At 42.4% G+C, this 18,335-nt stretch overlaps 1 protein-coding gene across 3 annotated transcripts; it reads left to right on the forward strand.

The window, feature by feature from the left end:
- The first annotated feature begins 1,794 nt into the window (after positions 1–1,794).
- On the forward strand, positions 1,795–15,741 carry METTL2A (methyltransferase 2A, tRNA N3-cytidine). 3 transcript variants are annotated; one of them, XM_004432622.3, is made up of 9 exons: positions 1,795–1,921; positions 2,129–2,220; positions 3,852–4,210; positions 5,499–5,548; positions 8,153–8,213; positions 9,512–9,651; positions 11,137–11,243; positions 13,835–13,900; positions 14,762–15,741. In XM_004432622.3, the coding sequence occupies exons 1-9, from the start codon at positions 1,812–1,814 to the stop codon at positions 14,929–14,931; spliced, it is 1,155 nt and encodes a 384-aa protein (XP_004432679.2). In that variant the 5' UTR covers positions 1,795–1,811; the 3' UTR covers positions 14,932–15,741. The 3 variants fall into 3 exon arrangements, with proteins under 3 accessions (XP_004432679.2, XP_087297478.1, XP_087297479.1); XM_087441352.1 differs by lacking the exons at positions 13,835–13,900; positions 14,762–15,741 and adding an exon at positions 13,664–13,828; XM_087441353.1 differs by lacking the exons at positions 13,835–13,900; positions 14,762–15,741 and adding an exon at positions 13,680–13,828.
- Positions 15,742–18,335: the final 2,594 nt, after the last annotated feature.

The following is an 18,335-nucleotide window of genomic DNA, read 5'->3' on the forward strand; positions in this document are numbered from 1 at the left end:
CAGCCCAGAATATCCACTGATTGGAACTGAAAGAAAAGCATGGAACAATTAACTACCCCTGTCCGGGGTTAACACCCAAGGCAATAATCCAGTTTTTAACCTTTGCATACTTTGAACCCATGCCACCCACTGAACCCGAAGAATTCTCACTATTCACCAGCAGAGGGACCCTTAGCTCCTCTGAAATGTAGTGCTTGCTGATGCTACAGTCTGCTATCAAGTCTGATTCCACAGAGGACTCACAGCCATATCTTCCAAATTTCCTCCAAAAAATTATTTTAGGTGCTTCAAAAGATGGAGAAAAATGAGTTCTACAAGTCAACCAAAGATAATTGTATAAAAGTTAAGTTTAGGATACTTTATCACATTTCATAAAAAGGGCCCAAGTTGTTTGATATTTTAAATGGCTCTAATTATTGGAACTAATACAGTAATAACTTCAAGTGAAAACAGAGAGTGAGCTCTCTGCAAAATAACACGCAGTGGGACTGTTGATTGGGAACACTAACAGCTTTTGGTGTGGGGAGAAAAAAGCCTGTAGATGAGAGAACAAGATGCCAAGAATAAATATAAATCAACCACTTTATCTGCAAACAGCTGGCCTTGAGAATAGATAAAAATCCTTGTTTTTTGGAAAGGAGCTTTTGTTCAAAATGTTTCAAAGACCATGAGAGTGGCAAAAGTATTTTGTTTTCAAATAAAGTACAAGTTCTTTACTATCTTATCTTTTTGATTCACTCATGTATTTTCCTTTGTGATTGCAAAGGGTTTATTCAATGCCCTGACCTCACCTTCTTCCCATTTCTTTGGTGGGAAAGGTATAGAACTCTCATTGCTCCCCTTAGTTTTGCCTATGAAAAGAATCTGCAATGGAGTAAAGGATCACTGGTTACCAGTGAGCTAAGTCTGGTGCTGCATTACTTAATTAATTAACCCTTCCCTTCTGTTCTTCCAAATGGTAGTCATCAGTCTTCTGGAAGTCTTCTCAACTAACCTCATCTTATGTTGACAGTATACTTTTCTTCTAGATTCTTTTGAGGATGTTTATAGTAATTACTAAAATAGACATGTAAGGCTGAAAATATATTAATATAACAAGCTGTATGTGTGTATGTATTACAATCTTGATTGTGCGAATAAGCTTGAGCATGGATAATTCCAAAAGGTACAAGGTTATAAAATTTTTTTAAACTTGTCCTTGGATTTGGCAGGTAAACCTCGCGTTCTCCGAAATCATTTCATATCTCCCCTCTAGAAAAATAGTGTGGAGACAAATATATGCAAGTATATATATATATTACATACATATATATACCATAGCTTTTCACACTACAGAAGCTGGAAAATTGTCCTATTTCCTCACCCTACTTGTTACCTTCCTCAATTATTCTGGCCATCAGCTCTACAGTAGGACTAGGTACCCTTACTTCTTAAAGTGATTCAAGATTTTTCCTGTCTTACAACTTGAAGGAAACTGGGAGACCTGTGACAGGATCCCAGCACGGAAAGGAGGCTCAAGTGGAAGGTCTCCCACTTCCTTGGTGGTCTGCACGTCCACCAGCGCCGCCTCAGGAAAAAACGACTCCGGGGCGAAATTCTGCCGGCGCGCTCCCGGTACCCAATAAGTCTTTCCCCCACTGAGGGCGCGCCCAACCCTGCGGTGCTCGAGCGCCACCCGGACGGCGGGACTCCGGAGCCACCCCGCCCAGCCTCCGTCTCTTCCCGCCCAGACCCCGCGCCTTCCGGAAGGGGGCGTGGCGCGCAGGAAGTTCTCGCGTTACGGACAGGCAGGGCTTTCCGGCTCCGGTGTCATGGCCGGCTCCTACACCGAAGGTGAGTTCGCAGCCGTCGGCGGGAAGAGGCAGCAGTTTGGGAGCCGATTCTTGAGCGAGCCGGCGCGCGTCTTCCACCACAATGCCTGGTAACCGCCCTGCCCCTCGCCCGGCCTGCGGCTCGCCCTCTGTCGCGCCGCCCCGAGCGCTGCGAAAACCCCCCGACCGCCGGCCACGGCTCACGCTGCCTTACTCGAGGCGCTCTCCTTCCCCGGGAGAGGCGCTCTGGGGCCAGCTCCTCGCCCTGCCGGCAGCTGGAACGTGAGGCCCCTAACCTGCCCGTTTGGTTTTTTCAGGGACAATGTGGAGTGGTCGGAAGAGCAGGCCGCGGCGGCGGAGAGGAAAGTCCAGGAGAACAGCACCCAGCGGGTGTGCCAGGAGAAGCAAGGTGCGCCTAGGTGGGCCCTCAGTGGCACCCATAGCCAGCGTATTGCTGGACGCGCCGTCCCGGAGAGGCCGGAGAACCGAGGCCGCCAAGAGCCTTTGTTGCTGGACTGACACCGAACTCGGGGGTAGAACGGCAAGAGGAGGGGATGGGCAAGGATGGAAAAGGGCTACACTTTAAAATCTTGTTAGGGCATAGAGAGTGTTTTGGTTTTTGTTTTATTTGGGAGGGGGTAATGTGTCTTGATATGTTCTAGTGATTAAGTTTTTAGTTATGTTGAGTAGACCCATATTAATGTGTCTGGCGAATGGCAACCGTGTGGTCACATGATTTGTCTTAGAGGATGTACTTTATACATGATTACACTTTGACGAAATGTTGCCGTTGAAGCTAGATCCAAATGATCAGATTCTAAATATTGGGGGAGGAGGCTAATAACTGGTGAATTATGTGTCTTTTCCTTGTGTAATGGCTGTGAGGATTTGGGGCTTCTGCCAAGGAAAGATGGATGAAGCAGAATGGAGATAAATCTAGCCAAAGAAAAAGAGACCTCTTCTGGAGAGGTGGATGATTTCACTGCAAAGTATCCCTCAGTACTAAAACTAGGACTGGTTTGGGCTATGTCCTAAAAGACGATTGAAGGTAGGACTAGAAATTGGAGAGTAGTACTCACTGAAAGAGTTCTGTACAACAATTAGAAGATTCCAGTTACAAAATATTCACCCTACATAGTTTTACAGGGACTAGATCAACGCAAGTTAAAGCTGAAAGGGATTTTGAAAAGCATGTAGTCCAATATCCTCTTTTTACAGATAAAGAAACTTGGACCGCAGGACATTAAGTGCCTTGCCCAGAGGTAAGCAGTTAGTTAGCAGTAGCAGTGGTGGAACTAAAATCCAATTTCTTAGGTTTTTATTCTTTCTGCTACACTGGTCAAGGCCCTGTATTGGCAAAGAGCTGAAAACTGAAATCTAGGACTACCTTAAACAACAGCTTTCTTTTGAACAGTCCACACTTTTTAATCTCTCCTGTCCTCTATCATCAAAATTCTTCTCATCTGAAGACATTTTTCCCTCTTACCAGCATTTTCTATTTTCCTTTTAGCCTTGTTTCCATTTTTAATATATATTAGTAGTATTGAATTCATTTATGGACTTCACATTATAAAGAACCACAGACAAGGGAACATATTTAATGAAGAGCTGCCTGTGTGGTAACCATTCAGTTCACATGGAGAATTGAAGAACCTGGGACATTTAGCTTTGTAAAAGAGAAGATTTAGAGAGGGAAATAACTGCACTCAAATAGAAAAGCATTGTTCTGGATGGGCCTGAGAAGTAGTAGAACTTTTGACCAGAAGTGATTAGACAGATTTTTTTGCTTAATGTTAGAATTTTCTAATAATTAAGAGCCATTCAGAGATGTAGAAGGAAAATTCATAGGTAGTAAGTTCCCTGGCAGAAGTTGGACTCCCAAGTGTGATCGGTGGCACAACTAAATGACCTCCAGCTCTGAGACTATTGAGGATGCTTTTAGTATAAAATGACATTCGGTGAAGCAGGATGATAATTGACATTAGATACAAATAAAATATGGGGAGATGGTTCTTACAGTTCTTTCTTAAATATTTTCAGTTGATTATGAGCTCAATGCCCACAAATATTGGAACGACTTCTACAAAATTCATGAAAATGGGTTTTTCAAGGATAGACATTGGCTTTTTACCGAATTCCCAGAGCTGGCACCTGGCCAAAACCAAAATCACTTGAAGGATTTACCCTCAGAGAATGAGAGAAGTGAAGTACCTCAATGTAGAAGCAGTGAGAATGGACCTGGTTTAATAATAGAAGAACAGCACACGTGTTCTTCAAACGACCTTGGACATAAAACACAGACACCTTCCCTGGGGGAGAATGTAACTCAGAAACTCAGTCACCTGGAAATCTGTGCTGATGAGTTTCCTGGATCCTCAGCCACCTATCGAATACTTGAGGTAACCTCCCTTTATCGTCCTGGTAGTGGGGCTTGTGAAGCTTTTTGCACATGGGAAACATAGAGAGTTTGACCACAAAAGTGACTTCTGTCTGATGAAGCTGACTAGACATGACACTTATGTTGGCCTGGGTTCTCTTCCATTTTTGAACTAATGAAATGCACTAAATACAGACCAGATAGCTAGTGGTCATGGCAAACAAAGATAGATCGCCTGAGGTCCTACCTGGGAATATCATGGTGCGTCCGCACGTTGTAGCGTTGTGCTTTACCTGCCATCTGGAAGAGACAAGGCAACTTCTGTTACTTTTCTTCTAATACAATTATAAGTTGGAGAGATTGGTTGGGATGGTGCCTGCTTCGTAGGCATGGGAGAATTCTTGTTTTCTGAGTTTGGATTATGTTGCAGAGGCAAGGCTAGACCTGAAAAAGTGTCTAGGTGGGTACTATCACATTAATTCACAAATGGTGGCTACACACTCCATTGGAAGCTGATTAGCCTTGGGATTGGGTCCTTACCCTCCCCAAGCAGAATGGGACTTTGCCTCTCTCTCTCTCTCTGCCTCATAGATGTTACAAGGATTCATTGAGATAATGTATGTAAAATGGCTAAGAATAGTGTCTAGCACATAATAAGCCCTTAGTAAATGGTCACTGTTTTTATTATCACACCCAGTGCTGTATTTAGGACAATGTTAAGGTCCCCTTTTCATGAATTTTTCAGCCCAGTATATTAGAAACATTTTTCCAGTAATGATATAGTGGAGCTCATTAAGAAAATATTTCATCTATACAACTATTTGTTAGAACTCAAAACGTAAAGACAACCTATGCCCCCTTTTTTTTTTTTTATAATTTTATTTATTTATTTTTCCCCCCAAAGCCCCAGTAGATAGTTGTACGTCATAGCTGCACATCCTTCTAGTTGCTGTACATGAGATACGACCTCAGCATGGCCAGAGAAGCGGTGCGTCGGTGCATGCCCGGGATCCGAACCCCGGGCCGCCAGCAGCGGAGCGCATGCACTTAACCGCTAAGCCACGGGGCCGGCCCTATGCCCTTTTTTCTAACCAGTTCCCTTCTGCTAATGAAAGCCCGTGCTCTTGTCTTATGCTACCTCCTTAAGGGTTCCTGAGGTCAAGGTCAGGGAATGTCATGGGTACTGTTTAGCTCTGGTCACTACACCTTCCCTGATACAATTAGGCAAGTTTATCGTTGATTAGCTATCTAGCTTCAGGGAATCAATTCTTTGGAGAATTCTTTGATTAATAGTTCATTTCTGTCTGCAGGTTGGTTGTGGTGTTGGAAACACAGTCTTTCCAATTTTACAAACTAATAAGTAAGTATGTTGTGAAGTTTAACTATATGACAGCAGAGGAGAAAAATGGGGGGTTTGTTGTTTCTTAAAATTCTTCCTGCATCAAACTGGTAACAGTGATTATTGGGAAGCATGGGTTATAGGAGATGTAGATTTCTACATTATCTATTTATGGATTGTTTTGATTTATAAGTTAACCTTTGTTATCAGGGAAATTAGTGAGATTTAAAACGTGTTACATTGTTAATGTATAGTGCCTTCCTCTAAGGTGCTTAAAACATTTTCAGTTTCTCTGCTGTCATGATCTCTCTGAGGAACAGTCTGGTGGCTAGGCTGTCATTTTCACCCCACGGTAGAGTTGAGGAAGCTGACCTACATGAAGGTTGTCTCCTATTTTCAAGCTACTCATGGAAATGACATTCTAGTTCCATGTTCTCCATTGGAACCCACTGTTTCTCAAAGGTTCGAAATAAATAATTTTGCTATTTTAGCCCACAGTACTTAGAATTCATTGAGACACTAGCGTCGTTTAAAATATGCATTTTTGGGCCGTCCTAAATGGTGGCATAGTGGTTAAGTTCGAGCATTCTGCTTTGGCGGCCCAGGGTTCGCAGGTTCAGATCCTGGGCATGGACCTACTCACTGCTCATCAAGCCATGCTGAGGTGGCGTCCCACATAGAAGAGCTACAACTCTATAACTGTGATATACAGCTATGTACTGGGGCTTTGAGGAGTAAAAAAAGAAAAAGAGGAAGATTGGCAACAGATGTTAGTGCAGGGCCAAACTTCCTTTAAAAAAAATAAATTAATTAAAAAATAAAATATGCATTTTATTGTTAGAAATTTCTAAGAAAACTTGGAAAGTTATAGTAGCTTACAGTGAAGGAAAGAGGTTGTTCCACTGTCATATCACACTTTTAGGAATCTACCTCAAATGAGAGATCAACTTCCCTTTGAGAGCTGTGACCGCTAGTTGTCAGTGTCAGGGATAATGAGTATAAAGTAGAGACGGCATATTCGCCACAGCCTGGTTGTGCTGTTTAAAGATTTTATTTATTCATTTTTTTCCCCCCAAAGCCCCAGTAGATAGTTGCATGTCATAGGTTCACATCCTTCTAGTTGCTGTACGTGGGACTCGGCCTCGCGTTGGACGGAGAAGTGGTGCCTCGGGGCGCGCCCGGGATCCGAACCCGGGCCGCCAGCATCAGAGCACGCGCACTTAACCGCTAAGCCACGGAGCCGGCCCTGGTTGTGCTGTTTAAATGAGATCAGTGTGCTCAGTGTCTTGCTAGAATCCACTTGTTCCTGTAGTTGACTTGCTTAAAATTGATGTAGGCTTTCTCCTACCTACCATCTACTGTCAGATTTAAATTGTTCAGCATAGTTTTCATAACTCTATACAAGATTGTGTCCTACGAAGTATGTCTTGTTTCTTATCTCTCATATGAGTTGGTCACACTCTTCATGTCTTTCCTTGGCTCTGTACCTTCTCAGATGTCCTCTTTCCTTTCTACTAGACTGTCCCTTTCCTTCCTTCCTCAAATTCCAGGTCAGAAAATTCCAGAAAACTGATCTAATTAATACAGTCCAGCTGTATCATTCTGCAGTCTTTGCAGCCTTCTTATATGTTTCTTGTGTTACCTTAATGCCTACTTCATTTCTGTTAGAAGTTCTTATCATTTTTTGTACCATGTCTAGTGAAGCCTTTGGATCCCTTTTCATGCTAATGTGTTTGTTTTTATATATAACAGCTTTATTGAGATATAATTCAAAGTATACAGTTCAATGGTGTGATTCACAGAGTTGTGCAGCCATCACCACGATCAATTTTAGAAGATTTTTTTTTTTTTTTTTGTGAGGAGATCAGCCCTGTGCGAACATCTGCCAATCCTCCTCTTTTTTTTGCTGAGGAAGACTGGCCCTGAGCTAACATCCGTGCCCATCTTCCTCCGCTTTATATGGGACACCGCCACAGCATGGCTTGTCGAGCAGTGTGTCGGTGCGCACCGGGGATCTGAACCGGCAAACCTCAGGCCGCGCAGCGGAGCACGTGCACTTAACCGCTTGCGCCACCAGGCCGGCCCCTAGAAGATTTTTAACCACCCCAAAAAGAAACCCTGTACCCATTAGCAGTCACTCCCCATTTCCCACCTTTTCCCACCCCCGGCCCTAGGCAACTACTAATCTACTTTCTGTATATAGACTTGTCTGGGGCTAATTTTTTTAAGTATGTAAAGTAAAATAGAGGAAACCAATAATTCTGGAATACAGTTCTATCCACCGAGCCTGATTAAGGACCTCTGATTTATGTAGCACTTTATATGTTTTTTTCTTATATCTTTTACCATATTTTTCTGATTTCAAAAGTAATGCATGTCCACTAGAAAACTTGGAAAGTAAAGAAAAGCACAAAGAAGAAAACACACCTTATCTGCAGGGTCTAAAAGAGGATATAAATCAAAAAAGATTTTAACCAAAATGAAATGTTGTGGCTAATAGGTGTGATTTCTTTGAATGAATGGTGCTCTGCTATTTCATATTTTAACTCTGCTACACAGGAAAGAGAACAGACATAGTTCAGTATGTAATCTAATTGTTGTGCTGTTTTTTTCTGTCTATTTCAGTGACCCAGGACTCTTTGTTTACTGTTGTGATTTTTCTTCCACAGCCGTAGAATTGGTCCAGGTGAGTGCAGTGGCTCCCATCAGTAATTTTCACTGATTAAAGGGAATAGGGTCTCCTAAAACTCAAGGTCTCTCTTATCTTATTATGCTGTGGTCTGAAAGTAGATTCACTGAAACAGCCTGGAGTAGAGGAAAGGGCCAGACGTGAATTCAGATTCTGCCACTTGTCCGCTCTTGATCTCTCCAAACTTACGTTTTAAGGATTGAAATGAGATGATTGTTTCAGTCAGTTCTTTGAGTTACGAGTTACAGAAACTTCTAGACAAACTCAGCCAGTAAAAGGGAATATCATAGAACCCAAGGGCGTCAAGTGTAGCCAGGACAGGAGCTCAGCCCTGCAAAGGTGTCAGGTACCAAGGCAAGCTTGCTGGCTGGTGACAGGTGTTACTGCCCCTTTCTTCTGTCACAGCAATGATGTCTCACGTCTCATTGCCTAGTGCCCGTTTGCTTTTTGTTCTTGTTTGTTTGCAGACCAGCTTTCTCTAGCAGGTTTTCCAGGTTTTGCACATGGCCCCCAACATGCTTCCTCCTCACAGTCCCTTAGAAGTCCACCCTGTTCAGGTGTTCTCAGAACCTCCCCAGAATGACTGTGTCCTGATTCCAAAGTCCCCAGAAAGTCTGGTTGATGCAGCCCAGCTGATAATGAACTTGCCCTGTTTGAATTAGCTGTGACCAATGAGGAGCACAGTCACGTTATTGGAGAAGAGAGATGTGGGTGGAGAAGTGACCCTAAAATGTGTCTGGTACCATCATGTGTGATGCTCCTAGCACAGGAGCTCAGGAATTGGTAGTTTGTATTTTTCTGGATCTAGATCAGATGAATATTGAGGCTTATCTTTAGTAAATTTTATGATAATAAAGTATAGGTTAAATTTTCCACATCTAGAGAAATAGATTTTCCTGGAGAATTCTGTGATCTGTTTAATATGTTGTAGATAGGAGTTGTTTTAAATCATGCTTTTTCAGTATGTTCTGTTTCACTCCTTATGAGTTTTTCTTTTCCGTCTTGGTCACTTACCTTCCTGATCATTTTCCAAGCCTCAGATCTGACTTTGCATCAGAATAAAGAGTAAACGTAGAGGATTTAGGAAGCTTCCATTTTAAAAGTACCAATTACATTCCACAGGCTCTTTCCTAGAGTTATTCCTGATTCCTACCCCTTGAGTAAGAATACCTGCCGTAATGGTGAGAACTGCATCCCTCAGTGGGAAGTAGCAGCGATTAGTTTAAAGCAAGATGAGCTTTTCTTGAGGGTATGTGGACATTTTCTAGCCTATTCTCTCTTCCAACTGTCTGCAGACAAATTCAGCATATGATCCTTCTCGCTGTTTTGCCTTTGTTCACGATCTGTGCGATGAAGATAAGAGTTACCCAGTGCCCAGGGAAAGTCTTGACATCATCATCCTCATATTTGTTCTTTCAGCAATTGTTCCAGACAAGTAAGTTTTAGGTCTCTTAACCAGTAGTGTAATAAAAACAAAGCTTTGGTCAGGGACCTTGATGTTAGAGTGGGTCCTAATTAAAAAGGATTTTATGTGTGTTCTGATAGAGAGGAAGAAGCCACTCCATCCAAAGTGATATGAGCATCTCAACCATTTTCCTAATTTTGTCTGAAAGTCCAATTTCTGTCTCAGCCTCTAAACCTCTGCTTGTTGACTGCAGTGGTCAGTTCTTTTCGTTGTTATGGTTTAACGTCCCCAAAGAATGGGGGAGCAGTCTTTAGTGGGTGTGTGAAGAAATTCCCTATTGATCGCATAACATACTGTTTTAGAACTGTAGGTGCTACAGTTGTTAGATAACATCCCATTACTGGCCTTTTTAAATGCTTTCAATAACCAAGCTTATTAAAATTTACAGTGAACCTTAACTTAGGTGTTCTGTGATGCTTAAGTCCTTTGGAAAACTGCAGTGCAGGAGAATTCCATAAAATCAAGTTTAGATAAAAGGAAAATAGATTGCTGTACCCTAAAGATACTGTTAAAGCCTCATCGCTATACGCGGCAGTCATCCTGATGAAATACTGTCTCAAGGAAGCAGTATCAGTCAGAGACCTGGGGGCGTGATTGCCTCTGTAGTTCACATTTCCTCTAGAATAGCGTTGAGTCATCTGACCTGACAGGGATGTTATGAGTGTGAAATAAAGGCAGGAGAACCCAAAGGGCTTGGCATGGTTCTAAACATGAATAACTGCAGAAGTTTAAGTGCTACAAACTTTTAAAGATTGACATGGACTGAAACAAAATATTAGAATTAAAAATTTATTATTCACTGTTTAAATAGACTTTCAACTGTTGTTTTGGAAGTTTGTAGCATTTATACTTCTGACATTATTAAAGCTGAAACCTGTACCAAGGCTCCATATATGGAAAGTGCAGCTGGAAATGTAAAGCACTCTGCTCATTATACTCATTTGCATACTGACTATCACCATGTAAAGTGTAAGTTCCTGAGGTTCAGTCTTCATTTAACAAATGGAAAGATACAGTCGCTGCATTCAAGAGCTCGGGCCTAGTGAAGCAGGCAGATGAGTCAACTAGCAGCCTCCACACCAGGTGGTCAGGGCTCCGCTCAGAGATCCATGGGAGCGCAGGGCAGGGATGGCGTCCCCATGAGGTGATCCCAGGAGGAGTAGGAAGTGAGCCAGGCAGAGAGCATGTAACTTCCCCCACAGGGACCCCTACTGAAGAAGCGGGTTGTCTTCTGGTCTCTTCATACTGAAGGCAGTGAATTGAAGCCACAGTTGTGAGCAAACATCAGAGGTTTGGGCATGTGCTCCAGTTCTAAGTGAAGCAAGGGCAGAGGAACTAAGATTTCAGGGCTGGTGTGTCAGGGTTAGGAAGTCCACTGGCTTTTCGGGATATGCCACAGGGGAAAGGAGCCCTGTCCTTAAGGAGACCTGATCTTCATTCCCTGCTGCCCCACAGGATGCAGAAGGCTATCAACAGGCTGAGCAGGCTTCTGAAGCCTGGAGGAATGATGCTTCTGCGAGATTATGGCCGCTATGACATGGCTCAGCTTCGGTTTAAAAAAGGTATTTTGCCACTATAATCAAAATAATGGTTTTGCCATCCAAATAGACATAAAATCAGTGAAACAGAATAGAGATTCTAGAATTATAGCTCCATATATAAAGCCATTTAATACATGACAAGGGTGGTACATTTTTTTGTGTGTGTGAGGAAGATCGGCCCTGAGCTAACATCTGCCAATCCTCCTCTTTTTTTGCTGAGGAAGACGCCCTGGGCTAACATCCATGCCCATATTCCTCCACTTTATATGGGATGCCGCCACAGCATGGCCTGACAAGCGGTGTGTCGGTGCATGCTCGGGATCTGAACTGGCGAACCCCGGGCCGCCACAGCAGAGTGCACGCACTTAACCGCCGGCGCCACTGGGCCGGCCCTGGGTGGTACATTTTTGAAGACTTGTATAATCTAGGTATTGGGGAGGTCTTTTTAACCAAGACAGCTATTTTTAGGAAAAGACGTTTGATTATGTAAATAGTTTTTTTGGTTTTGTTGTTGTTGGGTTTTTTTGTTTTTGTGAGGAAGATTAGCCCTGAGCTAACATCTAATGCCAATCCTCCTCTTTTTGCTGAGGAAGATTGGCCCTGCTAACATCCGTGCCCATCTTCCTCTACTTTATGTGGGACGCCGCCACAGCATGGCATGACAAGGAGTGCGTTGATGCACACCGAGGGTCCGAACCTGCAAACCCCAGGCTGCTGAAGTGGAGCGCGCACGCTTAACGGCTATGTCACCGGGCGGGCCTGTATAAATAGTTTTAAATGTGGTATGGCTGAACATGTGGCCTCTAAGGTCACTTTGGAGCAGGGGGAGTATGTTTTTCAGAATAGGCCTAGAAGTGGCGTACTCACTTCTGCCCATATCTGCCAAATCTGGTCACATGGTTCCAACCTAACTGCAAGAAGGTCAAGAAATGTAGTCCGTTTGCCTAGGAAGGGGACTAAAGTGGTAAATAGATCATAATGCCTCTGCCACACCATCACATTAGCAAAGTATCTCAAATAATAACCAATATCATCTCATTCGTTGAGAGCTGTTGGTACTGGACAACGCTTGTTCAAATCTAACAGAATGGAGGCCGGCCCCGTGGCTTAGCGGTTAAGTGCACACGCTACACTGCTGGCGGCCTGGGTTCGGATCCTGGGTGCACACCGACACACTGCTTCTCCGGCCATGCTGAGGCCGCGTCCCACATACAGCAACTAGAAGGATGTGCAGCTGTGACATACAACTATCTACTGGGGCTTTGGGGAAAAAAGGGAATAGGGTTGGCAATAGATGTTAGCCCAGAGCCAGTCTTCCTCAGCAAAAAGAGGAGGATTAGCACGGATGTTAGCTCAGGGCTGATCTTCCTCACAAAAAAAATAAAAATAAATAAATAAATAAATGTGGTATGGCAAAAGATGCCATTAAAAAGTTAAAAGACAAATGACAGATTGAGGACAAATATTTTCAGTTAATAAAACAGATAAAAAGTCATATCTGTGCTTTTCAAGTGGGGCTGTCAGCAAATTGATAAGGAAAAGATCAGTGACCCACCCAAAAAACAGGCAAGGAATGTTTTAGAGTTGATTTACAGGCGAACATTTCCAAATGGCCAAAAAAAAAAACTTTAAGAAAATAAAAATAGCAAAGAGATACCAGTTCTTAAATCTGTTACTGGCCAATTTAAAGAAAGAGGTACACTCCTCCATCATTGGTAGAAATATAAATTTGTTAGCAGCCTTTTTTAAAGCACCTTAGTATTATCTATTCAATCCAACAGTCCTTTTGAGAATTATTCAAGAACCGGCATCTAATATATGTGTAACCAAATCTTGGAAACAAAGTAAATGCCTCTGGGTAGGGGACTGTCGTACATGTCACATACGGTAGACACCGTACCACTGATCTTGGAGGGGTTTCCATTCTGTATCACCAAGTGAGAAGAGCAGTGTACAGATGAGTGTTGTAAACTTGATCCTTTGTATAACAGTAGCTGGAGGAAAATAAATGAGTAAAGTAAGTAAGTAAGATTATATTGACATTCAAAAAAGTGTAGACGGGTTACACGTCAGGTTGTTAAGTTGATGTAAGGTCAGGGGGCTTAGCAGCAGAAGGGAAAGTGTGTCCATGATGAAAACAGTATACGTGTTACCATATTTATGAATGAGTGTGTGTAGACACGTGGAGAGACATGCGAAAGGACAATCACGAAAACGATAATAGTGGCTGTCTCGAGTTTCCTTAAACTTAGCTATATTGCTTGATTTTTTTTTTCCTTTTTTTTACCTAACAAGGACTATGTGCTGTTTATTTAATCGGGGAGGGGGAAAATAAAAGTTGTTTTCATCATGAAACAGAACTCTAGGATGTGGGGCTAGGATCACAGATGTTATCTAACACTGAAGTTTGGTTTGTGCCCTTGGGCTGCTCTTCTCCAAAGCACCACTTCTTTGTAGGAGAGAAAACACAGATTCCTGCAAAGTACCAAATGTGACCAAGAAAAGAAGCTATTCTCTACCTAAGAAATTGCTATCTTGATGCACATTTGATGGGCAGTGAAATTTGAAGAAGTGCTTTAAAGTTTCTCTGATTTTACCACATCACTCTGCAGGTCAGTGTCTGTCTGACAACTTCTATGTGAGAGGCGATGGCACCAGAGTTTACTTCTTCACACAAGGTATGAAAACATTCATCTCTGTTTATGCTGGCAGTCCCCAGATCCCGGATTAACTGCTCCTCAGTGTACTCTCGGAAGTAAAATCATCTGGTCCCCCCCGCCTCTTGCAGCCTTTTGCCTGTCCTTCCCCACCCCTCACACCCTACCCTCAGCCAACCTGAACCGTTCACTCTTCTCCAAATAGGCTCAGCCTGTACAAGCCTTTAGTCCTCAGCTTTGCTCTTCCGCGGTCTGCTCCTCTCTCTCACTTTGTCCGAAGCGGGAAACCTGTCCATTTTGCGAGACTGCAATGCAGCTGTTTCCCCCTCTAAGCTGGGTTGTACTTTAGGTGCACCTGAGTGAGGGTGAACTCATCGCTCACTGGGTTCCAGGGATGACCCAGAACTGCTCTCCTCTGCTGCTTGCTCTGCCCCAGGTTTCCCCTCCACCAGTGCCTTATGAATACTCCATTCCTGGGCCCTATGTCGGGTCACGTACATTTTTGAGCCTTTGATTAAGTGACAGAACCTCTCCCCTAAAAAAAAAAAATGGCTTTGACATAGATATATGTAGATTTTTGTGTACAATTTTAAAGTGTCCATAGAGCCCTTCCTGAAAAATTCCTCCCCATCAGCTGACTCTTAAAGAAACTCTGTCCTGAGTTCCAGGCTGCCTTTCCCAGATGGTTTGGCTTCCCCTACCCAAACGTGAATTTACCGTTACCAAACCGCTGCTACATTTATAACCAAACAGCCCTGCTAAAGCCACTTAAAATATACAAATAATGACAGCAATCTCACGGAGCTGTGTCTATCACACAGATAGATAGACACAATATTATTTTCCAGGGGAAAATACATAAACATCTCTTTTCCAAACTAGATGAACTGGACACGCTTTTCACTACTGCTGGACTGAAAAAGGTTCAGAACCTGGTGGACCGCCGATTACAAGTGAACCGAGGGAAACAGCTGACTATGTACCGCGTTTGGATTCAGTGCAAATATCGCAAGCCTTTCCTGTCCAGCCCCACTGAGAGCACCTGGGCCTGACGTGATGCGGGCTCACTGGGGCTTTTTAAAAAGAACATCCACAAATGGAGTCATGTTGATGTCAGACAGTTCAGGGATTCAGACAGACTTGAACCATGAACCCAAGAAAAATTACTTTTTATCAAGATTCTAGCAATTGTGCTTCATATTTGTGAGAAGCTCTTTAATATATACGTCTCTCAAGTTTTTTCTTACTTTGGGATCTCAAAGAATCTTATTATTCATGGGCATCAGAATTTAAAAAGCATCAAGAATTTATTTCCATGTGAAACTATCATATGATAAAGTCATTTGACTGTAAGTCGCATTAAATTATTTGAGAATTCAAATACCTGGGCTAAGCAGTTGATACATACAAAAATGAACGAAGGTCTCATTCAGTGGTGGGGGAAGAATCGTCTGTCTTTGGATGTTTTCCTGTCTCAAAAATACTGCTTTAAAGAGCATCAAATGTGGTGTCTTTGTTAAGTATCTGGTCACGTCTCCATTGAACCCTAGTTCCATGGAATTTTAACCACTGTTCCCGCTCTAAGTAACCTGTGTCTACAAAATTGAAAGGATCTTCACTTTTAGCAAAATTGTCTCATTTTTTATTGTGCCCTTAAATGTTTTACACAAAAAGAATTGAGAGAACTTTATTTTGAAAGTGATTGTCATCAGTGTTACTTTTTTTAATGTTCTGCTTTTTTTCAGTTATCACTTTTATATGTTTCCCTCTTGATGGTCCATAAGTTATATGATGTATTCTTAATTTTACCAAATAAACAATTTTCAATTCCTTATTCCTACATTTTGGATTTTCAACTCAAATATTCTCATAATTGTTATTTTATTTTAGTTATACATGTGAAAATGTGATAAGACACAAGGATTTTTTTTTTAATAATTCCAAATTTACAGAAAAGTATAATACCAAGAATATTGCAAGAATAGTCAATTCTTTTTTCCTGAATCATTTTTTTTTTAATATTTTTTTATTTTTTATTTTTTTATTTATTTTTTCCCCCAAAGCCCCAGTAGATAGTTGTATGTCATAGTTGCACATCCTTCTAGTTGCTGTTCCTGAATCATTTTTAAGAGTAAGTTGAGAGGTGAGATTCCAACACTCCTGCGTATTTTATTGTGTAATTCCCCTAACTGAGGACATTCTCCTGTATCACAAAGTATATCTATCAGAAGCAGAAATTAGCATGGAAACACTACCATCCACAAATAACCAAATTTTCCCAATGGTCCTAATAATATCATTTATCACCCCAAAAAAAGCCATTGTGTTGGGTTTAGTAGTCATGTCTCAGTCTCCTTCAGTCTAGAACAATCCTTCAGGCTTGTTTTCATGACTGTGAAGATTACCAGCTGTTATGCAGACTGCCGCTCAAAATGGGTTTGTTTATGCTTCCTCGTGATTTGGTTCAAGTTCCACATTTTTGGCAGGAATATCAGAAGTAATGCTGTGCTCCTCCCATTGCATCCTATCAGGGGATGCGTGGTTTTGAATTACCCCATTATTGGTGATGTTAACCCTGATCACTTAATTGAGGTGGTGTCTGGTGGGTTTCTCCACTGAAGAGTTAAGTATTTTATAGGGTAGTGCTTTGAGACTATATAAATATCCCGTTCCTCATCAAGCTTTGCCCCATAGTTTCAGCATCTATTGCTGTTTCTTGGCTGAATTACCACTATGATGGTAGCCAAATAGTCTTTTCTAATCCCACCCACCTTCTACATTTGTTGGTTGGCATTCTACTGTACAGAAAGCTTTCTTTTTTATATTCATTTACTTGATATGGACTCATGGGTTTCTGTTTTATTCTGTGATTATAATACAATACTATCATTTTTTTTGATGCTCACATTGTCCCAGATTTGGCCAGTGGGAGACCCTTCAAATGCTTCTGTGACCTTTGACATGTCCCCATTATTCTTCGAGCACTTCAAGCACAAGTTGTTCCAGGCTCATCTTATACTTTGTCTGCCATAGTCTGAATCACTCATTTCCCCCCAAGGAGTTGTGGTTTCTTTTAGTGGAAAAAGGTATTTAGAAGCCAAATTAAGTGTGCTCACTGCTCTTGGGGTGTTCCTGTACCCAGACCCCCTCAGTGGGTGGAGCTCAGGGATATATAGACGTATGTACACACATACTTGCATCTATATTTCTATGCTTACATATAAGTAAAACAATTAGATCAATACCTTTGATTCCATCCAACACCATAGGATTTATTCTAGTTTTTATTCTTCCTCTCTGTACTTGTAGTTCCCCTTTTCCGACAATGGCACACTCCCATGATCCTCAATATATTGGGCCAATCCCCTCATATATAACCATTCTTTTGCCACCACCATTCATGGATGCCCTCCTCACCTCTCTTGGGCTCTGAAACCCAACTCCAAGCTGCTGTTGCCACCACTCCCTCGCACAGACCCCCTCCTCACCCTGCCCTGGGTCCAACCCCACCCCCCAGGGGTCCATCACCACCCCCTGCCTCTGCTCTAACTTCCACCTTGCCTGGTTTCACCTAATGAGTTTTCAAAGGTGGGAGGGTTGGAGGAAGGGAGCTCCCATGTTTTCCATTGTAATGAATTTATTTAAAACTGAAAAGACTGTGTCATTGGAATGGTATTTCATTTGCCTTTTGAAATGAAGAACAGAATATATATTAACTGATCCACTAAAGACCTTCCTTTGGAATCTCTGAAGCATTTCAAAGCAACAGGAACAGTTTTTATTTCATCTTCCTAGCACCTGGCTTGGGCTTTGGGCTTCGGTATAAAAGATGAGCCTTTTCCTGCCCCCTGCTCCCTTTTCTGCTCTGCCATCTGCTAAGCTCTCTTCTTTTTCTCTCTGACTTATCTGTCAAGCTAACTTGAACTCTGTAAGGACCTTTGCATAATTTTTCAGCCTCGTAATCACTAATGATGGCCAGAGGACAATTAAATATGGTCAGGGTAGATTAAAGCATGACCTCAGTGCCATTCAAAACACACAGATGGCCTGGACTATCAGTCTGTCTCTGAATGCTATCTCTTGACATGCCTTTTTTTTTGGTGAGGAAGATTGGCCCTAAGCTAACATCCATTGCCCATCTTCCTCTTTTTGCCAAGGAAGATTGGCCCTGAACTAACATCTGTGCCCATCTTCCTCCATTTTGTATATGGGATGCTGCCACAGCATGGCTTGATGAGTGGTGTGTAGGTCCATACCCAGGATCCGAACCTGTGAACCCCAGGCTGCTGAAGTGGGGCACGCGAACTTAACCACTACACCACCGGGCCAGCCCCTCTCTTGATATTCTTAATGCAAGAAAAGTGCTGTGTTGTCTGGAAAGGTAGTTCCAGGTGTGAATCTGCTCAGGAAGTTGTGTGGTTAAAATCTGAGTCTAATAGAGAAGTGTTTCTGAAAC

Source organism: Ceratotherium simum, chromosome 16, assembly GCF_057802395.1.
Source record: "Ceratotherium simum simum isolate JZ-2026a chromosome 16, ASM5780239v1, whole genome shotgun sequence".
In the NCBI taxonomy this organism is placed as follows: domain Eukaryota; kingdom Metazoa; phylum Chordata; class Mammalia; order Perissodactyla; family Rhinocerotidae; genus Ceratotherium; species Ceratotherium simum.

Bases quoted from the DNA above. Each gene is read 5' to 3' on its own strand.
- METTL2A (XM_004432622.3), top strand. From the start codon at position 1,812: ATGGCCGGCTCCTACACCGAAGGTGAGTTCGCAGCCGTCGGCGGGAAG. The intron at 4,211-5,498 runs GTAACCTCCCTT...TTCTGTCTGCAG, and splicing joins CCACCTATCGAATACTTGAG to GTTGGTTGTGGTGTTGGAAA. The intron at 9,652-11,136 runs GTAAGTTTTAGG...GCTGCCCCACAG, and splicing joins TCAGCAATTGTTCCAGACAA to GATGCAGAAGGCTATCAACA.